At 43.0% G+C, this 17,975-nt stretch overlaps 3 protein-coding genes across 3 annotated transcripts; 2 read left to right on the top strand and 1 right to left on the bottom strand.

Moving 5' to 3' along the window:
* Window positions 1–2,277: 2,277 nt before the first annotated feature.
* LOC135612700 (NAC domain-containing protein 71-like) lies at window positions 2,278–5,229 on the top strand. The gene is made up of 5 exons (XM_065109294.1): window positions 2,278–2,961; window positions 3,729–4,006; window positions 4,101–4,397; window positions 4,597–4,864; window positions 4,969–5,229. Exons 1-5 carry the CDS (start codon window positions 2,805–2,807, stop codon window positions 5,070–5,072), a joined length of 1,104 nt encoding a protein of 367 aa, XP_064965366.1. The 5' UTR covers window positions 2,278–2,804; the 3' UTR covers window positions 5,073–5,229.
* A 6,957-nt stretch (window positions 5,230–12,186) lies between these two features.
* On the top strand, window positions 12,187–13,625 carry LOC135612698 (RING-H2 finger protein ATL29-like). The gene has a single exon (XM_065109293.1). The coding sequence runs from the start codon at window positions 12,751–12,753 to the stop codon at window positions 13,480–13,482; it is 732 nt and encodes a 243-aa protein (XP_064965365.1). The 5' UTR covers window positions 12,187–12,750; the 3' UTR covers window positions 13,483–13,625.
* An 892-nt stretch (window positions 13,626–14,517) lies between these two features.
* On the bottom strand, window positions 14,518–16,034 carry LOC103985322 (E3 ubiquitin-protein ligase Os04g0590900). The gene has a single exon (XM_009402981.3). It carries the CDS (start codon window positions 15,811–15,813, stop codon window positions 14,674–14,676), a length of 1,140 nt encoding a protein of 379 aa, XP_009401256.3. The 5' UTR covers window positions 15,814–16,034; the 3' UTR covers window positions 14,518–14,673.
* Window positions 16,035–17,975: the final 1,941 nt, after the last annotated feature.

Genomic DNA, 17,975 nt, shown 5'->3' with positions numbered 1-17,975 from the left:
AGGAGTGCATATCTGAAAAGACTATATATTCTTTCCAAAGTTCACGTGAAATGAAAAAGATAGGGATCAAGAACATTAAAGAAAGAAAGATTAACATAGTGCATTCCGATGAGGCATGAAGCAAAACCATGGTCCCCAAAGGAATCCGGGTTACTAAGTAGCAGCTAATCAGCGTTGCTTTCTGACTGCTTTTACACACCAACAGATCGATCCAGTGATATGTTGTGCAATAACGTGTGGAATGCATGTCGGAGGATCACATCAGAGTTATCGTTTTCAGAGAATATTGTTGGTATTGATGGGTTGATATTTAAAAAAATATGAGGGGCAGTTTTATAAATAAATTAAGTATTAATTAAGGTTTTAAAGTAGTAGGGACTATAAATGAAAACAATAAGAAGGATGTCGTAAATTTAGTTTGAATGAGAGTAGTTGTGTTCCTCCTTCCTCCTCTCCTCTTAGAATATATTAGTCGTACAAATTCAATATTCTCTATCATCTGAACACAATGGATACCATGGCAGAGATGTTATATTTGATCAAAGTGCTGCTTTGGAGATCAAGAAAGCAAAGCATATAGGTTGAAGAAAAGACTATATGGATTGAAGCAAGCATCATGCTTGGTACAGTGAGATTGATGGATGCTTCAATATAAAAAGGCTTGGCAAAAAATAAGAGTGATATACACCAAAACAAGAAAAGGTTCATATATAATTATTGTTGGATTTTATGTTGATGATTTGATGCTTGCATAAATTAGTACAAAAATGGTAGAAGAGTTTTCTTGACATTGAGATATATCAAGAGAAAAATTATGAAGAAGTTTAATATATCTGAATATCATCATCCTGTAGCAACATCATTACTAGTTAGTGAAAAACTAAAGAAAGAAGATTAATGTTACTCTTTATAGAAGTTTGATTAGTAATTTATTATACTCCATAGCTACAAGGCCAAATATTATATTTGTTACATGTATGCTTTCTAGATTCATGAATAGTCCTACTCACATATCTTTTGGAGTTGCAAAAAAAAAATTCTCAATATTTGTAAGGCACTAAATGAGTTGAAATCAAGTTTTGACAAGCAAGAAGACCTAAATCTGATTAAATTTTGTGATAGTGATTGTAGTGGATATACAGATGATATGAAAAGTTCTTCTGGTGTAGGTGTATTTTCTTGGAGCTTAAAGAAGTAGCAATCAGTGGCACAATCCTCTGTAGAAGCTAAAAATATTTCAACATCCATTGCTACTTACTTCTCAAGCAATTTAGCCTAGAAAAATTCTTGAAGATCTTAGAGAAATGCAAATTAAAGGAACGAAGATCTTGACAATAAATGAGCAATAGTAATAGCCAAGAACTCGATCGCACTAGACACATTACATTCAAGCATCACTTTATCAGAGAAGCAATTAGAGAATATTAATTGAAGTACTGCAACTCCAATGATCATGTAGCATGCATATTTACTAAGGCACTGTCAAGAGATGAGTTTGAGTCTTTTAAAGAAGTTATGGATGTTATTGAACGACATATTAAGAGGAAGAAATATTGATACTAATATGTTGGTACTTTAAAAAAAAAACTAAGTATTAGTTAGGGTTTTAAAATAGAGAGATTATGGAAGAAAACAAGGAGAAGGGTGTTGTAACTTTAGATTGAATGAGAATAACTGCATGATTGTATGACTCCTTCTTTCTCTCCTCTTAGAAATCAAATCTAACATATTAACTGTACAAATTCAATATTCTCCATCAAATATATTATCCTTTTCGAATCCCCGTTTTCCACTCTTCTTCACCGAGGAATGTCGTAGGAATCCTTCAGGGAATCGTTTGCATGCCATTTAGAATCAGACTGTCTCCGATTGAGATCTTACATAATAGTCAAATGTTTACCTAACCATGTCTCGTGCGACTCATTTCTTGACACTGTACATCATCGAGTTACCGGGGTCTATTTGACGTGGAAGTCCATCGACAAATTTCCAGCTCTCTCTCTCTCTCTCTCTCTCTCTCTCTCTCTCTCGACCTGTAACCCTGATGGTTTCTTTTGCCCTTTTTTCCTTTTGTTGAAAGCAATGTGAACCTGTTTCTTGGTAGAAGCAGAATCTAGACGTATCGATCTATTACCGGTGTTGCGAGATGTGAATGCAAGTAAACATCCGTTGTCTGAAACCTTTGGTATTAAAGTTGCTTGTAGGCTGTTTTATTTATATGATAAGTTGATAAGACTATGGCTGAAATCGTGTGCTCTTCATGCGTGACAGTAAGACGACGACTGCTGGTGGCAGTTGACTATTGCCGGGAAACCAGCTTTCAAGTGTGAACAACGGAGCCATTTCGTTGGCCCGCGTAGCCTCTCTGCTTTCAGCGCTTCCACTCGCTTCGGGCACACAAAGCCGGCCTCTGGCTGCTTCCGCACGCCTTCTCATCCTCCTCCTCCTCCCTCTCTATAAAATCTGTCTCTCCCTTTGCTCCCTCCTCTACTACCACTACCTTCTCTACCCACTTATCCCTACCTGACGCCTTGCTCTCCTTTCTTTGGGGAGTTTGGATTAAGCTTTCTGATATTCTGAGTTCACGGAGGAGGATGGTTTTGACGTTCAAAGGTTTCGTCCTTCGGAATTTGTGGATGGAGAAGCTTCGATTGGAGAAAAGTTTCCTCTTTTGGATATTCCAAATCTTCATCTTGAGCAAGGATCTGTAAATCTGAAGAGTTTAGAGTTCCACGTGCTCAGCTTTTACAAGGATAGTTTCTCATTGTTTCCTCCTCCTTTTCCCAAACCTCCAAGTGGATAAGATGAGTTCTGTCTCGCTGCCACCGGGGTTCCGATTTCGTCCGACCGATGATGAATTGGTGGGGTATTACTTGAAGAGGAAAGTCGCTGGACTTAGCATTGAGCTGGAGATCATTCCGGTGATCGAGCTGTACAAGTACGATCCATGGGATTTACCAGGTGATGGCTGCTTGTATTGATTGTGTTTGCCAAAATGCCTTAGCATGCCATGCTTCTATATTGCTTTGTGATTTCGAAGATGTTATCATGAGGTTTGAGTTGCGATTTGTTTTCCTTCATCTAGTTCTACTGCTTACTAGTAAGATCTGTAGATTTCTCTGGTAAAAGATATGATGAATAAAAAGATTACTATCAACATTTTCTTGTTGATTGTCTGCTCCTTGGTTTGATCTGGGAAAGTTTAATCTCACCACCAATCTAACACATCATGACCTTTGTTTTTGTTGATCATCCAAGTTTTAAAGGGCGATTACAATAGAAAAGAGGTACTTGCATGCGCACTTTAAAGAAATAGGCGGAAGCTTCAACTTGCACCAAGTACACAAGCACCTTAAAAAGATGAGGGAAGGCTTTTCATGTCTTTGCTCAAATCTGAGTTCTGTAGCTTTTTCCATACTTATAGGTATTGAGTACACCCATTAAACTTGTGTGTGAAGTTAGTGATAGATCAGTCACTCTGTATTCTTCCAAAAGTAATCGCAACATACAGCTTTGACAGATTTAAACATCATCTGCATGATAAAGTAATGTTGTCGATAGATTCCTGTACTTAATTTTAGTAATGCAGTTTATTAAAGAATGAAATCTGACTTTGAATTACAACCTATAATGGTTTTGTAAATGACTGTTATAAGTTCAATATCTAAATTTTCATTTGGTTAAAGTGAGTGAAAACATCTGAGATCACCTTCTTTCAATGAATGCAGACAAGTCCTTTCTTCCTAAAAGAGATTTGGAGTGGTTCTTTTTTTGTCCGCGAGACCGTAAGTATCCTAATGGCACACGCACAAACAGAGCTACAGGATCTGGTTACTGGAAAGCCACAGGTAAAGACCGGAAAATTGCATGTGAGCCTTCAGTATATGGTGTGAGAAAAACCCTTGTGTTCTACCGCGGAAGGGCTCCCGGAGGGGAAAGGACTGGTTGGGTGATGCATGAGTATCGTCTTTGTGAAGATCTTTATCAAGGATCTACCAATTTTCTGGTAGATGACTTCTCGATCATAGAACATCTTTGAGTCGGAGAAGTTATTAGCTTTTGTTTGATTGATCTTTTGTTTGCTAATTTCATGTGATCAGGGACCTTTTGCGCTGTGCCGTGTAGTCAAAAAAAATGATCATGGGCTGAAAGCTGGTGATCCTCATGCAGAATCCAAAGCTAAAAGATGTTCCTCTTCTGCAGCTGAATCTGGCTATAGAGGATACATTGACAATGTCCTCAGCATTTCGGAAGAAAATTCCACTGTGGTCACAAATGTGTCTGAAAAAAATGAAGATTCAACACCCATAACTTCTCCAGAGACTGGTAGAGATGTTCAGCTACAGCCAATAATGAAAGGCTTCCGGGAATCACAAATGGTTGCCAATGCTTCAAAGGTATGAATAAAGAATCATTAATCATGACCAGATGCCGAGGAAGGTTTTATTCACTGCTTTTCTGCTTGTGAGGATCTCATTTATGAAATTAGCATAAAAAACTTTGCAATGGTAGAATGAGAGAAACATTTTGTCATAAGAATAAACTTTAGCAGCAATTTGTCTGCATGATTGTTTGATATTTTTTATGCCTCTGCAGACTTCTCCGGATGAGAGCATCTCCAAGTCAGTAATTACTGTTGGTAATACTAATGTAACAGAATCACCCACACCAGGAAATCTCTCCCCCTCACATGTCGTCAACTTGATGGAGGAAGATTTCATGGTGGATGAACTTTCATGGAGTGGAAGTTTGCCCTCTTTTCCAAGCCCCACGAGTTGCATGGGATTTTATGGCAATGCAGAAAACATCACATTCTATAGCCTTGAATTGGATGTACCAAAACATCTGAATGCATCAGACAGTGGTAAACTTACCTCTTAGAATGACCAACTTATATTAGCTGTTAAACCTTTCTATTGACTAGTGATACTTGGAGGCCTTGTATCTTACTTCGTCTTTTAATTTCAGGCACTGAGACTTGGAATCCAGCAGTACCTGCGTCTCTTTGTAGGCAAGCAAGTGAAGGAGAAGATCTGAGCTTGTGGTTGCAGGAAGACATCTTGGTGAAGTGATATAATGTAAGGTGTTCTGTTCTAATGGCCCTAATATTAAGAGGCCATTAGAGACGTTAATACAGTTGGTTGTACAGGGGCAGCCCTTTCAGGCAATGCCTTTTAGTGTTTGCACTTGGAGGTACAGTGGTGCCAAGAACGTCTGCATGGAGGCAACCCATTCCAAACATCTGTGCCTGGCGGTGGAAGGATTCAAGAATTCATCTGTCTCCATTGGCAAGAAATGTGTAACATGTATGATTAGGTTTCATAGATCACTGCAGCCATAACAGGTGGTGATGTCTCTAAATGGATCTACCATGTAAGCATGACTGTAACATCTTTATTAAATGGTTTGCTTTGTGTAAGTTTGTCATCATCTTTGTGATTCTTCTTAAGCCTGCTTGTAGAATCATGTAAATTTTGTGTTGTGCCAGGTTGCTCTCCTTCCCCTTCTTTCACTTTCTATGTTTGTGAGTGAGTCTTACCAGTAGATATGAACTGTAGTCGATTATCCATGACCACACAAAGAGATGCTTGAAGCTATTCGACAAACCTTGAAGTCAAAGCTTGAGGATTCTCTTCAACCTGTGTTATGTCACAGATGATGATTCCGCTGTAAGCAGTACCCCCCACCCCCAACATCACAAGTTGTCTCCCTTTACTGGAGCTGAGCTGCTCAAACCTCAAAGATTTGCAGCAAATCCATGCCCAGATGATTATAACTGGTTTCGTACACGACGTGCCGTCCCTTGCCACTCTCTCTCTGTCCTCCTCTGCGACTTCAGACAACACAAGCTTGGCTTATGCCTGCATGGTCTTCAACCACACGGAGCAACCCGGTACAGTGATACGGAACACGATGCTGAGGGGGCTCGTCGACCGCAGCTCGCCCAGTGCGGCAATCTCAGGATACGTGAGCATGCTCCAAGATGCCAGCAGCACTATGGGTGCATGGTTGATCTCCTTAGCAGAGCTGGGTTGCTCAGGGAAGCCAGAAACTTCATCGAGAAGATGCCCATGGAGCCAAATGGTGCAGTGCGGGGTGCTCTGCTTAGCGGATGCAGTCCACCATGTTGGGAAGAAACCTGTTAACGCGGAATAATTCTTTTCCCTCTTTGTGTATCAAAATAGGTTCCTCATCAAAATACCAACTTGATATCAAAATGCTAAATCAATCAGCACAGCATAAACAACAGAGCAATAAATCAATCACACAGTGAGACCAAATCTTTTTAACGTGAAAAACCCAATGTGGAAAAAATCACGGGACCGTAGTCCACCTCAAACTTCCACTATCAATAATAATGATAACAGGTTTACAGTAGGTCTTCTCTAGAATAACTAGAGGATCAGAATAACATTAAGATCATAGATCTTGGCTCAATTATAGCATATCTTCATCACGTAGGATGAATCTCCTCAAAAAGAGAATTCTAGGTCTCACAGAGTGGATATCGCAAGAAAGTACCTTAAAGAGGGTAAACTGTAGATCAACACCGTTAGGATTGTAGAGTTTGCTGCAAGGATTCTCCACATAAAATTTGGGCCGAAACTGACAACGTTTGGCCACCGATCGTCAAGCAGAAAACTCAAAAATCTTACTTTCTCTCTCTATTTCTCTCTCCTCTTTTTTCTCTGCACGTCGTCGCGCACGCTGCACTCAGTTCTGCGCACACACGTTGCACACTGCCCAATTTTGCCCTTTCTCTCTTAATTACTGATTTGGGCTCAATAGGCCCAATTGTCCAAGCCCACATATGGGCTGGACCCAACAATTCTCCCCCTCCAGCTCATATGGTGGGCTGTACCAAGCCCGCTCTTCGCCTACATGTTTCAAGCTTCTCCTTAGGCAAAGACTTTGTCAACATATCCGAACCATTATCATTGGTATGCACCTTTTCCAACTGTAATTCTTTCATCTCAAGCACATCACGAATCCAGTGATATCTCACATCAATATGCTTGGATCTAGAATGGTATGTTGAATTCTTGGAGAGGTGAATAGCGCTCTGACTGTCACAGTAAACAGTATATCCTTCCTGTTTCAAGCCCAATTCCTGTAGAAACTTTTTCATCCATAAAGCTTCCTTGCAGGCTTCAGTAACTGCTATGTATTCTACTTCTGTGGTTGATAGAGCAACACACTTCTGTAACTTAGACTGCCAAGAGACTGCTCCTCCTGCAAATCTCATCAAGAATCCCGAAGTGGACTTCCTGGAATCAGTATCACCTGCCATGTCTGCATCTGTGTAACCTTCTAACACAGGTTCATCACTGCCAAAACATAAACACAACCTGGAAGTACCTCTTAGATATCTTAATATCCATTTCACTACTGCCCAATGTTCCTTTTCCAGGATTTGAGAGAAATCGGCTAACAACTCCAACTGCATGAGCTATATCTGGCCTAGTACAAACCATAGCATACATCAAATTGCCTACTGCAGATGAGTAAGGCACTCTGGATATTTCTTCTTTTTCTTTCTCACTTGTAGGACATTGTTTTGAACTCAGCTTGAAATGACCTGCAAGTGGAGAACAAACTGCTTTGGCTTTACTCATGTTGAATCTTTCAAGAACTTTTTCAATGTAAGTCTCTTGAGATAGCCAAATCTTCCTTTTCTTTCTATCACGAAGAATCTTCATGCCAAGTATTTGTCTCACCGATCCCAAGTCTTTCATGGCAAAAGACTTACTTAGCTCTTTTTTTAGCTTTCCAATTTTTCCAACATCATCACCAACAATCAGCATATCATCAACATATAGCAGTAAAATAATAAAATCATCATTTGAAAATTTCTTCATAAACACACAATGATCAGATGTGGTTCTATCATACTCTTGGCTCATCATAAAGGAATCAAACTTCTTATACCACTGTCTAGGTGCCTATTTGAGTCCATATAAGTTTTTCCTAAGCTTACATACCATATTTTCTTTTCCCTTGACTTTGAAACCTTCTGGTTGCTCCATGTAAATTTTTTCTTCTAAATCACCATGAAGAAATGCTGTTTTTACATCAAGTTGCTCAACTTCTAAATTCAAGCGGGCAGCCAAACCAAGAACTCGGATAGAGGACATTTTCACAACCGGAGAAAATATTTCTTCAAAGTAAATACCTTTCTTCTGACTGAATCCTTTCACAACTAGTTGTGCCTTGTATCTCTATTGTGAGCTATTGTTTTCAGTCTTCAATTTATAAACCCACTTATTCTTGAGAGCTTTCTTCTCTTTCGGCAGCTTTACCAAGTCATAGGTATGGTTCTCAAGCAAGGATCTCATCTCTTCTTGCATGGCTTTAACCCACTCACTCTTATTCTCATGTAGAATAGTTTCTTGGTAAGTTTCTGGCTCTCCCCCGTCAGTAAGCATAACATACTCATGTGGAGGATATCTGGTAGAGGGTTGTCGCTCTCTAGTGGATCTTCTTAATGGAATCTCAACCGGTGGTGGAGGTGTCTGTTCAGTTGGTTCAGCATCATCAACTGTAGGTGTATCATCACTAGTATTCTCACCATAATCTTCTTGTTCATCTCCCCCATGATCATCATGAACTACAGGTGAAGGAACTGGACCCAAACTCCAAGGAATATAAACAGAGGTTTCTGGCTTCTCAACATTATCACCATCATCAAACAATTGGTCTTCAAGAAACACAACATCTCTGCTTCTAATAATCTTCTTGTTCACTGGATCTCACAATTTGTACCCAAACTCTTCATGACCATATCCCAAGAAGATACATGCTTTTGCCTTATTATCAAGCTTGGACCTCTCATCTTTGGGAATATGAACAAATGTTTTACACCCAAAGACTCTCAAATAATTATAAGATATATCTTTTCCTCTCCATACTCTCTCTGGAACATCACCTTGCAGAGGAACTGATGGAGAAAGATTTATCAGGTCAACTGTAGTTCTCATAGCCTCCCCCCAAAATGACTTTGGTAACTTGGCGTGGGAAAGCATACACCTAATCCTTTCTTCAATGGTTCTGTTCATCCTTTCTGCCACACCGTTCTGCTGAGGAGTTTTAGGAACTATTTTCTCAAGCCTGATACCATGGAACCTGCAATAATTCTCAAAAGGACCCCTGTACTCGCCACCATTATCTGATCGAATACACTTTAGTTTTCTGTCAGTTTCTCTTTCAACATTGACATGAAACTCCTTGAAAGCATTGAGTACCTGGTCTTTAGATTTCAAAGCAAAAGCTCAAACTTTTCTAGAATGGTCATCAATAAAAATAACAAAATAAAGAGCACCTCCAAGAGTTCTAGTTTGCATAGTACAAACATCAGTATGAACTAAATTAATAACATCAGATCTTCTAGATGATGGATATGTCTGAAATGCAACTCTATGTGTTTTTCCAGCTAAGCAATGATCACAAGATTTAAGAGATGTACCTTGCAACTCTGGTAAGAACTGCTTTCTAGCAAGAGTTTGAAGTCCCTTCTCGCTGATATGTCCAAGCCTCTTATGCCAAAGATCTATACTTTCACCTTTTCGAATTGCATTAATCTCTCCTTTGTGTAGCTTAGCTTCCATGACATAAAAAGAGTTAATCTTCTTTCCTTTTGCCACAATTAGAGAACCTTTAGTGAGTTTCCATTTACTTTCACCAAAATAATGTGCAAAGCCCTCGTCATCAAGTCTACCTATAGATATCAAGTTAAGACGAATATCTGGAACATGCCTTACATCTTTGAGTATCAATTTGCTCCCAATACTGGTCTCCAAGCAAATATCTCCAATACCCACAATCTTAGATGTACCATTGTTTCCCATTCTGACATTACCAAAATCACCAGCAGTGTAAGATCTAAAAAAATCACCATGAGAAGTAACATGAAATGAAGCACCAGAGTCAATTACCCAATTACTATCCTGAGCTACAAGGCTAACACAACCTTCATCACAGACAATAGTGATATTACCTTCAGCAGCAACTATATTGATCTCTTTCTCATTTTTCTTCATTTCATTCTGTTCTCGCTTCCAAAACCTACACTCTTTCTTCATGTGACCTGGCCTATTACAGTGAAAACATTTGATATCTCTTCTAGACTTAGATCTTCCTCTATAACCATATGGATTTCTGCTATGACTTCTTCCACGTCTTTCTTGTTTTTCAATAACAAATGTACCAGAAGAAGTTTCACCTTGTTCTTTCCTTCTTGCATCTTCATTTAGCAAACTGTCTTTAACCATATCTATGGTTAGAGTCCCCTCCAGCGTGGAGTTACAAATAGTCACCACATACGTTTCCCAACTTTCTGGTAAAGAGCTGAGAAGTAATAATCCCTGCATCTCATCATCTATATTCATTTTCATAGCAACCAACTTGTTTGCAAGACTCTGAAATAGGCTTATGTGCTCAACAATGTTACCACCATTTTTATACTTCAAATTTACAAGCCTTCTGAGGAGAGAAATTCTATTTCCCACTGTCTTTTTCGCAAAGAGATTTTCTAACCTTTGCCAAACAACATCAGCTCTGGTTTCATCTGAAATATGCTCATGCAAGTTTATATCCATCCATCTTCTAATATAGACAATAGCTTTTCTATGTTGAACTTGTCATTCTTCATCGTCCATAGTAGAAGGTTTATCTTTAACCTTGATAGGCTTATATAAATCTTTGCAATAGAGCAAATCTTCCATCAGACGCCTCCAAGTGGAATAATTTGATGAGTTCAATTTAATCATACCATCTGACTGCTCCATTTCAATCACACAAGAAAACTAGCACCAAACAACCTGATGCTCTGATACCACTTGTTGGGAAGAAACCTGTTAATGCGGAATAACTCTTTTCCCTCTTTGTGTATCAAAATAGGTTCCTCATCAAAATACCAACTTGATATCAAAATGCTAAATCAATCAGCACAACATAAACAACAGAGCAATAAATCAATCACACAATGAGACCAAATCTTTTTAACGTGGAAAACCCAATGTAGGAAAAACCACGGGACCGTAGTCCACCTCAAACTTCCACTATCAATAATAATGATAACAGGTTTACAGTAGGTCTTCTCTAGAATAACTAGAGGATCAGAATAACATCAAGATCATAGATCTTGGCTCAAGGATAGCATATCTTCATCACGTAGGATGGATCTCCTCGAAAGAGAATTCTAGGTCTTATAGAGTGGATATCACAGGAAAGTACCTTAGAGAGGGTAAACTGCAGATCAACACCGTTAGGATTGTAGAGTTTGCTGCAAGGATTCTCCACATAAAATTTGGGCCGAAATTGACAACGTTTGGCTACCGATCGTCAAGCAGAAAACTCAAAAACCTTACTTTCTCTCTCTATTTCTCTCTCCTTTTTTTTCCCTGCACGCGGCCGCGCACGCTGCACTCAGTTCTGCGCACACACGTTGCACGCTGCCCAATTTTACCCTTTCTCTCTTAATTACTTATTTGGACTCAATAGGTCCAATTGTCCAAGCCCATATAGGCTGAACCCAACACACCACAACATCGATGTCGGCGAGAACGTAGCTGAACGCCTACGGGAAATAGAGCCAAACAACGATGGCGCGTACGTGCTTGTGTAGAACATCTTTGCTAAGAAGAGAGATGGGAAGAGGTGAGAAAGGTGAGGAGCCTGATGCACCAAAGAGGGATAAGGAAATCACCGGGGTGCAGCTCGATCGTGGTAGATGGGATCAAATACGAGTTCATGGTGGGGGATCAGTCTCATCCAGAGTCAGAGAGCATATATCCGATGCTAAATTACATGAGCGAAAGATTGAGTGCAGCAGGTCATGTGCCGGACACATCAGATCTGTTGCTCAACGTCGAGGAGGAAGAAAAGAAAGGCTCGCTTTCTCAGCACAGTGAGAAGTTAGCTGTGGTTTGGATTGATAAAGATGGCACCGAAATATGAAATCGATATGATGAAGAACCTTAAGAGTGTGCGGCGACTGTCATGCAGCGATCAAACTGGTTTCAGGACTTTTCCGTCGGCGAGCATTCACGATAAGGGATAGAAGCCGATTCCACCATTTCAGAAATGGGTCGTGTTCCTGCAATGACTACTGGTGAAACATGGAAGCAGATACTGTGGATTTCTTGGTACATCAAAATCAGAAATAGCACAAATCTCATCAAGGTTTCATGGTGGTGATGGAACGAACAAAGAAGAGGGTCAAAATAGGAAGGGAGCGGTCAAATGATAGGCGGGTGTGCGGTCAGCTGGACTCGACGCAATGCGGCACCCTTCATCGTCGCCCAGCGGGTAGATCGGATCCAAATGAGAAGTGTCCGTATTCCGAAGCGATCGCGGAGTGTGAGTGGCCGCGTTTGCTGCTCGACACACACACATACACACGACGCGATCTCCGCGAAGCGGCCCACAGCCACATGAGCCCCGTTCACTAACCACGCGAAGCACCGGCCGTCCACCGCTAACCGCTCTCCCCGAGTCTTCTTCTCTACCGACCCTCTCTCCCCGCCTCCCAACCCCGTCCCCCACGTCCTTACCAGCCCCCTCGTACGTACCACCACAGAAGAACCACTCCGACACTCGCCGTTCTCTCTCTCTCTCTCTCTCTCTCTCTCTCTGAAGCAAATAAGCGAACGAGTAACAATCTGTGGCCAAGTTCACGCGCCACCAATTGTTCGACCAAAGTTCCATGCGAAGCGCCGCCAACCGGTCTCCCGGAGCCAGACCCATTTGGCGATGGCGAGCAACCCACCTTCGTTCCACCACCACTGCCGCTCCCTCCTCCCTTCCCCATCTTCTCCTCCGTCCCCCCACTGTTCCTTTCCCTCCCCCGCTGCCGGAGTCTCCAAAGCCCTCCCCCCGTCCCGCTCCATCCCCATCCTCCTCCCCATCGTCTTTCTCTTCTTCCTTCTCCTTTTCTTCCTCTCGATCTTCCTCTTCCGCGACATCCTCCACTTCACCTATGCGTTCTTCTACGGAGGGTCGCCCAGCGCCGTCCGCCGGCCCACCACCTCAAACGCCGCCGCCGCGGATTCCTGCCTGCGCGGGCTGGACCCCGACATCCTGGCGTCGTTCCCCACGCTGCCCTATTCCTTGGTGAGGGGGCTGCAGGAGGGCAAGTGCGGAGCGGAGTGTGCCGTCTGCCTCGCCGAGTTCGCCGGTGGCGACGTAATCCGCCTGCTCACCGTCTGCTGCCACGCCTTCCACCCGCCCTGCATCGACTCCTGGCTCGCCGCCCACGCCACCTGCCCCCTCTGCCGCTGCGACCTGAAGGCACCGCCCGACGAGGCCGCCGTCATGGCGGTGCGGGAGGCCGTCGACGGTGGATGCGACAGCCATTGCATCTCGATCGACGACGACGGGGAGGGGGCGGAGGGACGGTTGGAGAAATCGGCACCGGAGAGGACGTCGAACCCGACGAATGCAGGAGAGAGGAGGGAGGATGCCGACGAGGGTGCAGCACGATGAAGACGAACAGTGCGAGCGCCCGAGAAGGAGCGGACCTCATAGGAAACACGTGGCTATAAATGCTCGTATCTTTCCGACTTAGATTTGATCGGAGTTTTTTGCCGAGATTTATTAGAGCTTACGAACAACACACGGGAATTGAAATCGATGACAATATTAAGTTACTAGTGGCTCTGCCATTAGCTAAGTAGATTACAATCTGCATGTAGTTGGACACGTCCTGTGCTTTGTTACAATCACTTGTCGATATCCTGCTGCATGTCAACGCATCGACCCTAAGTTTGGTGGATTTCGTGCTATACGAATCATTCCCACAAGAACATTGTATTGTGTCTCCCACATGCTTCCTTCCTCGGCATGTCAGCTGAAGCGGATAGAGAAGGTCCACTTTCATTAACTCTGAGGTAAGGGAATCCACGACATCACAAACACCTCTGTTAGCTTTCTTTGTCGAAATAATTCATGGGAAGCCATTGGTAGGCCGAAAAGCTTCAAGGCGAACATCAACCTGAACTGGATCTGTATTCAGGTGGGTAGTATGTCAGCCTCCTCAGAATAAGACGCTCCACGGGCAGCCGCCTGGCTTTGGCCAACCTCTCAACCCTCCACCACCTACCTAACCCTTTGATCAAGAATGGAGTGCTACTCGAATGGAGTTTGTCCTGACCATGGAGAGGTCCCCAGGAAAGAACCAGAGGGGTTCTTTGATACCTGACCAAAAGTTAAATTTTGCTTGTTCTGGTCTACAACCTTATGTGCTCCCGTGCCCACTCGATGCTTGCAGCAAACCATGTTTTCATCGAATGTTAACTGATTTCATTACCAACCCAATGAAAGATTGTAGAGACAATACATCAAACACCAGGTAATTATCCACAATTTCCTTTTCGTACAAAGGATCATCTTTTCTGAGTTACCTATAACTTGGCAATGAACAAAACCAAAGATGAAGCCAGAAGGCCGTGCGCGAGGTCGAAGTCGTATGAAGCAGAATAAGAGCAAGAAAGCAAAGAGAAGAAACAACGACACAACATGGAGACCAAGCATGGGCTGTGTTGAACGAATTCGAAGCCACTCAAACCGAAGCATGTATACAGAACAACCAGGGAGCTCTTACCAGAATTATTTGCCCAAGAATCACCATGTTTCTCTCATGTCCAACTCAACAATGGGGAGTTCTTCCACAAAAGATCATTCGGCAGCTTCTTGTACCTGAAGACCATTCCTTCGCCTTCCTTGCTTGGTTAAGCAGAACCTCCCGCTGGAGAATGATCTTTTCATCGGCACTGCGCTCATAACACCATGCAATCCCCTGTTCTCTTGCGATCTCCTGACCTTGCTGTGATCTCCCGCTGCACGCCTCGAGGAGCTGGTAGCCACCCACAGCCCGTTTTCCTTTGCAGCTAGCAACTCATCCTCCATGCTCATTTGCAATACGTCGGCGATCGAAACCCGGTCGCAACACGAAGCGTCCATCGAGGACGATCGCCTCATCGGTTGGATGTCGTCGTCTCTGATCTCAACTATTGCGTCCGTCTCTTCTACCCCTCTCGAATCACGGTAGATCTGTGAACAAGGATCCTTTGCTGCATCGCGACTGCTTCCGGGATCTGTCTCCTCTTCTGCATTGACGACTAGATCTTCTATAACCAGAACTGTCTCATCAGCTTGTGCAGCTTCTTCGACCTCAGGGTTGTTCTGAGGCTCTGGAGCGGACGGCGACTGCGGCGGCAACGCTGGATTGACTGTTACGATATTGGCACGGCAGAGGGGGCAATTAGAGTGCGATTTCAGCCACGTGTCGATGCACCGGAGATGAAAGGCGTGGCTGCACTTGGGGAGCAACCGAAGGCTGTCATCCTCCCGGAACTCGCTGAGGCAAACGGCGCAATCGGTGCCCTGCACCATGCCATCGCCTCTCCGATACTGGTAGACCGCAATCTTACTGATTAAGATCTCGTCGAGCCCGTTCGTCGGGGAGGCATGCCAAGCTTCATGGCGGCGAGATTGTCCGACATTACCATCGTCGACCTCGCGGTTATCTGTGCCGGGCGGATCGAGCCACCGTCGCAGCGAGTCAAAGGTGCCGCAGTACTTGGAGACGATGGCGTAGTAGCAGACGAGGAGGAAGGCGCCGGCGAGGATGCCGATGATGACGATCACGAGGGGGGAGAAGGTGAGGCCGGAGTTGTCGCTGGTGAATTCAACAGGGGGAGGGGGTGGGAAGACGACGTAGCACCACTGCGGACAGTAGATGCTACAGAAGCCCATAGAGCAATCTCTAGTCGGCACATACGGAACCCAAGATTGTTGGTTGTCGGAAGCGGCCATGAAGAAATCGCAGCGCAGAAATTGATGGGGATCAAAGTAGGAAGTGAACTGGGAGATTGAAAGAGGGAGAAGGGAAGAGGAGTCGTGAGAGACAAAGAGCTCTACTTCAGCTTGATGGGTGGGTTTATGAAGTGTGGTGAAGGAATCAGACGTGCTTGATTGCAAAGCAAAGTGTGGAGGAAGAGAGATGATGGTTAGATTGCTTTTGTCAAGGCTCCTTTGGCTCTTTATCTTTCCATATTTCCTTTGTTTTTCTTTGCTAGGGTGGGTGACGGACATGTGGTGGGAGGGTTGATGGTTGGTTGACCGAGGAGGATGCCAATAACATTACTGCAACATTATTGTTGAGAGTTGGTGACTATCGACATTAGACAAACTCCTCCTCATCGACATGAAGTCAAATCAAGGCCAAAGGAATCCTCCAGTGGGTCACTGCTCATGCGCTTCGGTGAGCATCTGCCGATGGCCAATGTTGGGATCAGATTTTACTGCTCAACCCAACAGTCGGTCTCGGTGTACGCCAAACTGAGGATGTGTTGGCTTTATCAGCAGTCAAAGACACAGCTTTTTGTTCTTGGAGGGCGAGAACATGTTGTCTCAGAATCCAGTCTCTTTCTCGAAGATCTGAACTGCTGATCTCCTTTTCGCCACAGTTCCAGTCGCCCACCTCGACGGCTTTAGACTAACACATGATCAACATGGCATGGGAATCGAATATGTGGGTTATCATCGGTGAGTCAGCTCCATGGAGCATAAAGATAACACCTCTACATCAGCAGGAAGAACACAAGTGGTTCGTAGTAAATGCCAGAGTGACACCAGAGAAGTAGAGTCTTTCGTGTACCAACTGGAGCACGTGATGGGGTCAGTTAAAAGATCAAAGAGGCTAGCAAATGAATGTTCTCTGCCGAGGTTATGAAAGTGAGATCTCAAGGTTCAAGAAAAGCGAGGTTGGACCGAAATGTATATGCAACAAACAGATGAAGATAAGCTGGAAGAGGATTATGCTGTCGGTATGACATTTAGCTAGGATAGGTCTTACGGTTGCAAGAAAGAAGCCACATCGTTCCTCTTCTAGCTTTGTCGAATTGTTCTGAAGTGGTTCAACAATCCACGAAGCTGATTAACGCCGAGGCTGACGGGAGAAGAATTCATCGGCAAACCAACCAGGAAGAGGAGTCTCAAACAAGCTTAACAAGCTTGAAAGAAAGAGGCAATCTGGAATAAAGGGCATCAGATAAAGCTAAGACACCATCATCCTCCTCTCTCTCTCTCTCTCTCTAACGCGTATACGCAAAAGCTAGGAGTCCACCCGGCCAAGTGAATCCCTGCAGGGGCCCTCAGAGTGTCAGCAGTGAGACACTGAGCTGGGCATGCAAAGTAGTGACTGATGACTCCTCCCGTGAGTCTTTTGACGCAGTTGCCACTGTTTAAGACGACGGGCAACTGACCAGTTAAAAAGATGGGACGGAGAGACGAATCTTTCTGACAATCTTTCCAATGTCACAGATCGATCTGGTTTCTGGAGAGTCGCCAATATGATGCTTTGGAACGCTAAAGATTCCATGATCATGATCATGATCATGATCTACGGGTTCATTTCTGCAAGGGCTTGAAATATCGATGACAGGAAATCTAAAGCTGCATCTGCTGCTGATATGACCGTAACATCATCAAACTCCTTAAAGCTAGCGTTGATAATATACAGGTAGGAAAAAGATTGAAGTAGTTAATAAAATTGTCTCCCAGACTTGCATACAAATAAATCCTTTATTCTCTCTCAGAAAAATATAATTTATCCCAGTTGGTATGCACATGTGGCTTCCTAGTGCTAATAATGCTTAGAAATATTTATGTGAATATTATGAAAATTAAAAGAATATTCTTAAGGACGAAAGGAATCAGATTATATGTATTGGATTTTAAGTAGAATTTTATGAGTTTTTTCTTCAAACATTTTTTTTTTACAAGGATAAATGACAAAGATGAGATTCGAGTATATGACTTACCAGAACATTAAAAAAAACTTTAGAGAGAGAAAATAAGATTATTTAGAGAGAAAAATAATAGAAAGAGAAAATCTGAAACTATAGAGAAAAATTAATAAGAGAGAAAAGAACAAATTCGATCATGACAACCATCAAATAAGAGAAGATATTGAG

Source organism: Musa acuminata, chromosome BXJ2-5 (genome assembly GCF_036884655.1).
Source record: "Musa acuminata AAA Group cultivar baxijiao chromosome BXJ2-5, Cavendish_Baxijiao_AAA, whole genome shotgun sequence".
In the NCBI taxonomy this organism is placed as follows: domain Eukaryota; kingdom Viridiplantae; phylum Streptophyta; class Magnoliopsida; order Zingiberales; family Musaceae; genus Musa; species Musa acuminata.
This window is presented reverse-complemented; position numbering and strand designations above follow the sequence as displayed.

Coding starts and splice junctions, on each gene's coding strand:
- LOC135612700 (XM_065109294.1), top strand. CDS start 2,805: ATGAGTTCTGTCTCGCTGCCACCGGGGTTCCGATTTCGTCCGACCGAT. Junction 4,007..4,100: donor AAGGATCTACCAATTTTCTG/GTAGATGACTTC, acceptor TCATGTGATCAG/GGACCTTTTGCGCTGTGCCG. Junction 4,398..4,596: donor TGGTTGCCAATGCTTCAAAG/GTATGAATAAAG, acceptor ATGCCTCTGCAG/ACTTCTCCGGATGAGAGCAT.
- LOC135612698 (XM_065109293.1), top strand. CDS start 12,751: ATGGCGAGCAACCCACCTTCGTTCCACCACCACTGCCGCTCCCTCCTC.
- LOC103985322 (XM_009402981.3), bottom strand. CDS start 15,813: ATGGCCGCTTCCGACAACCAACAATCTTGGGTTCCGTATGTGCCGACT.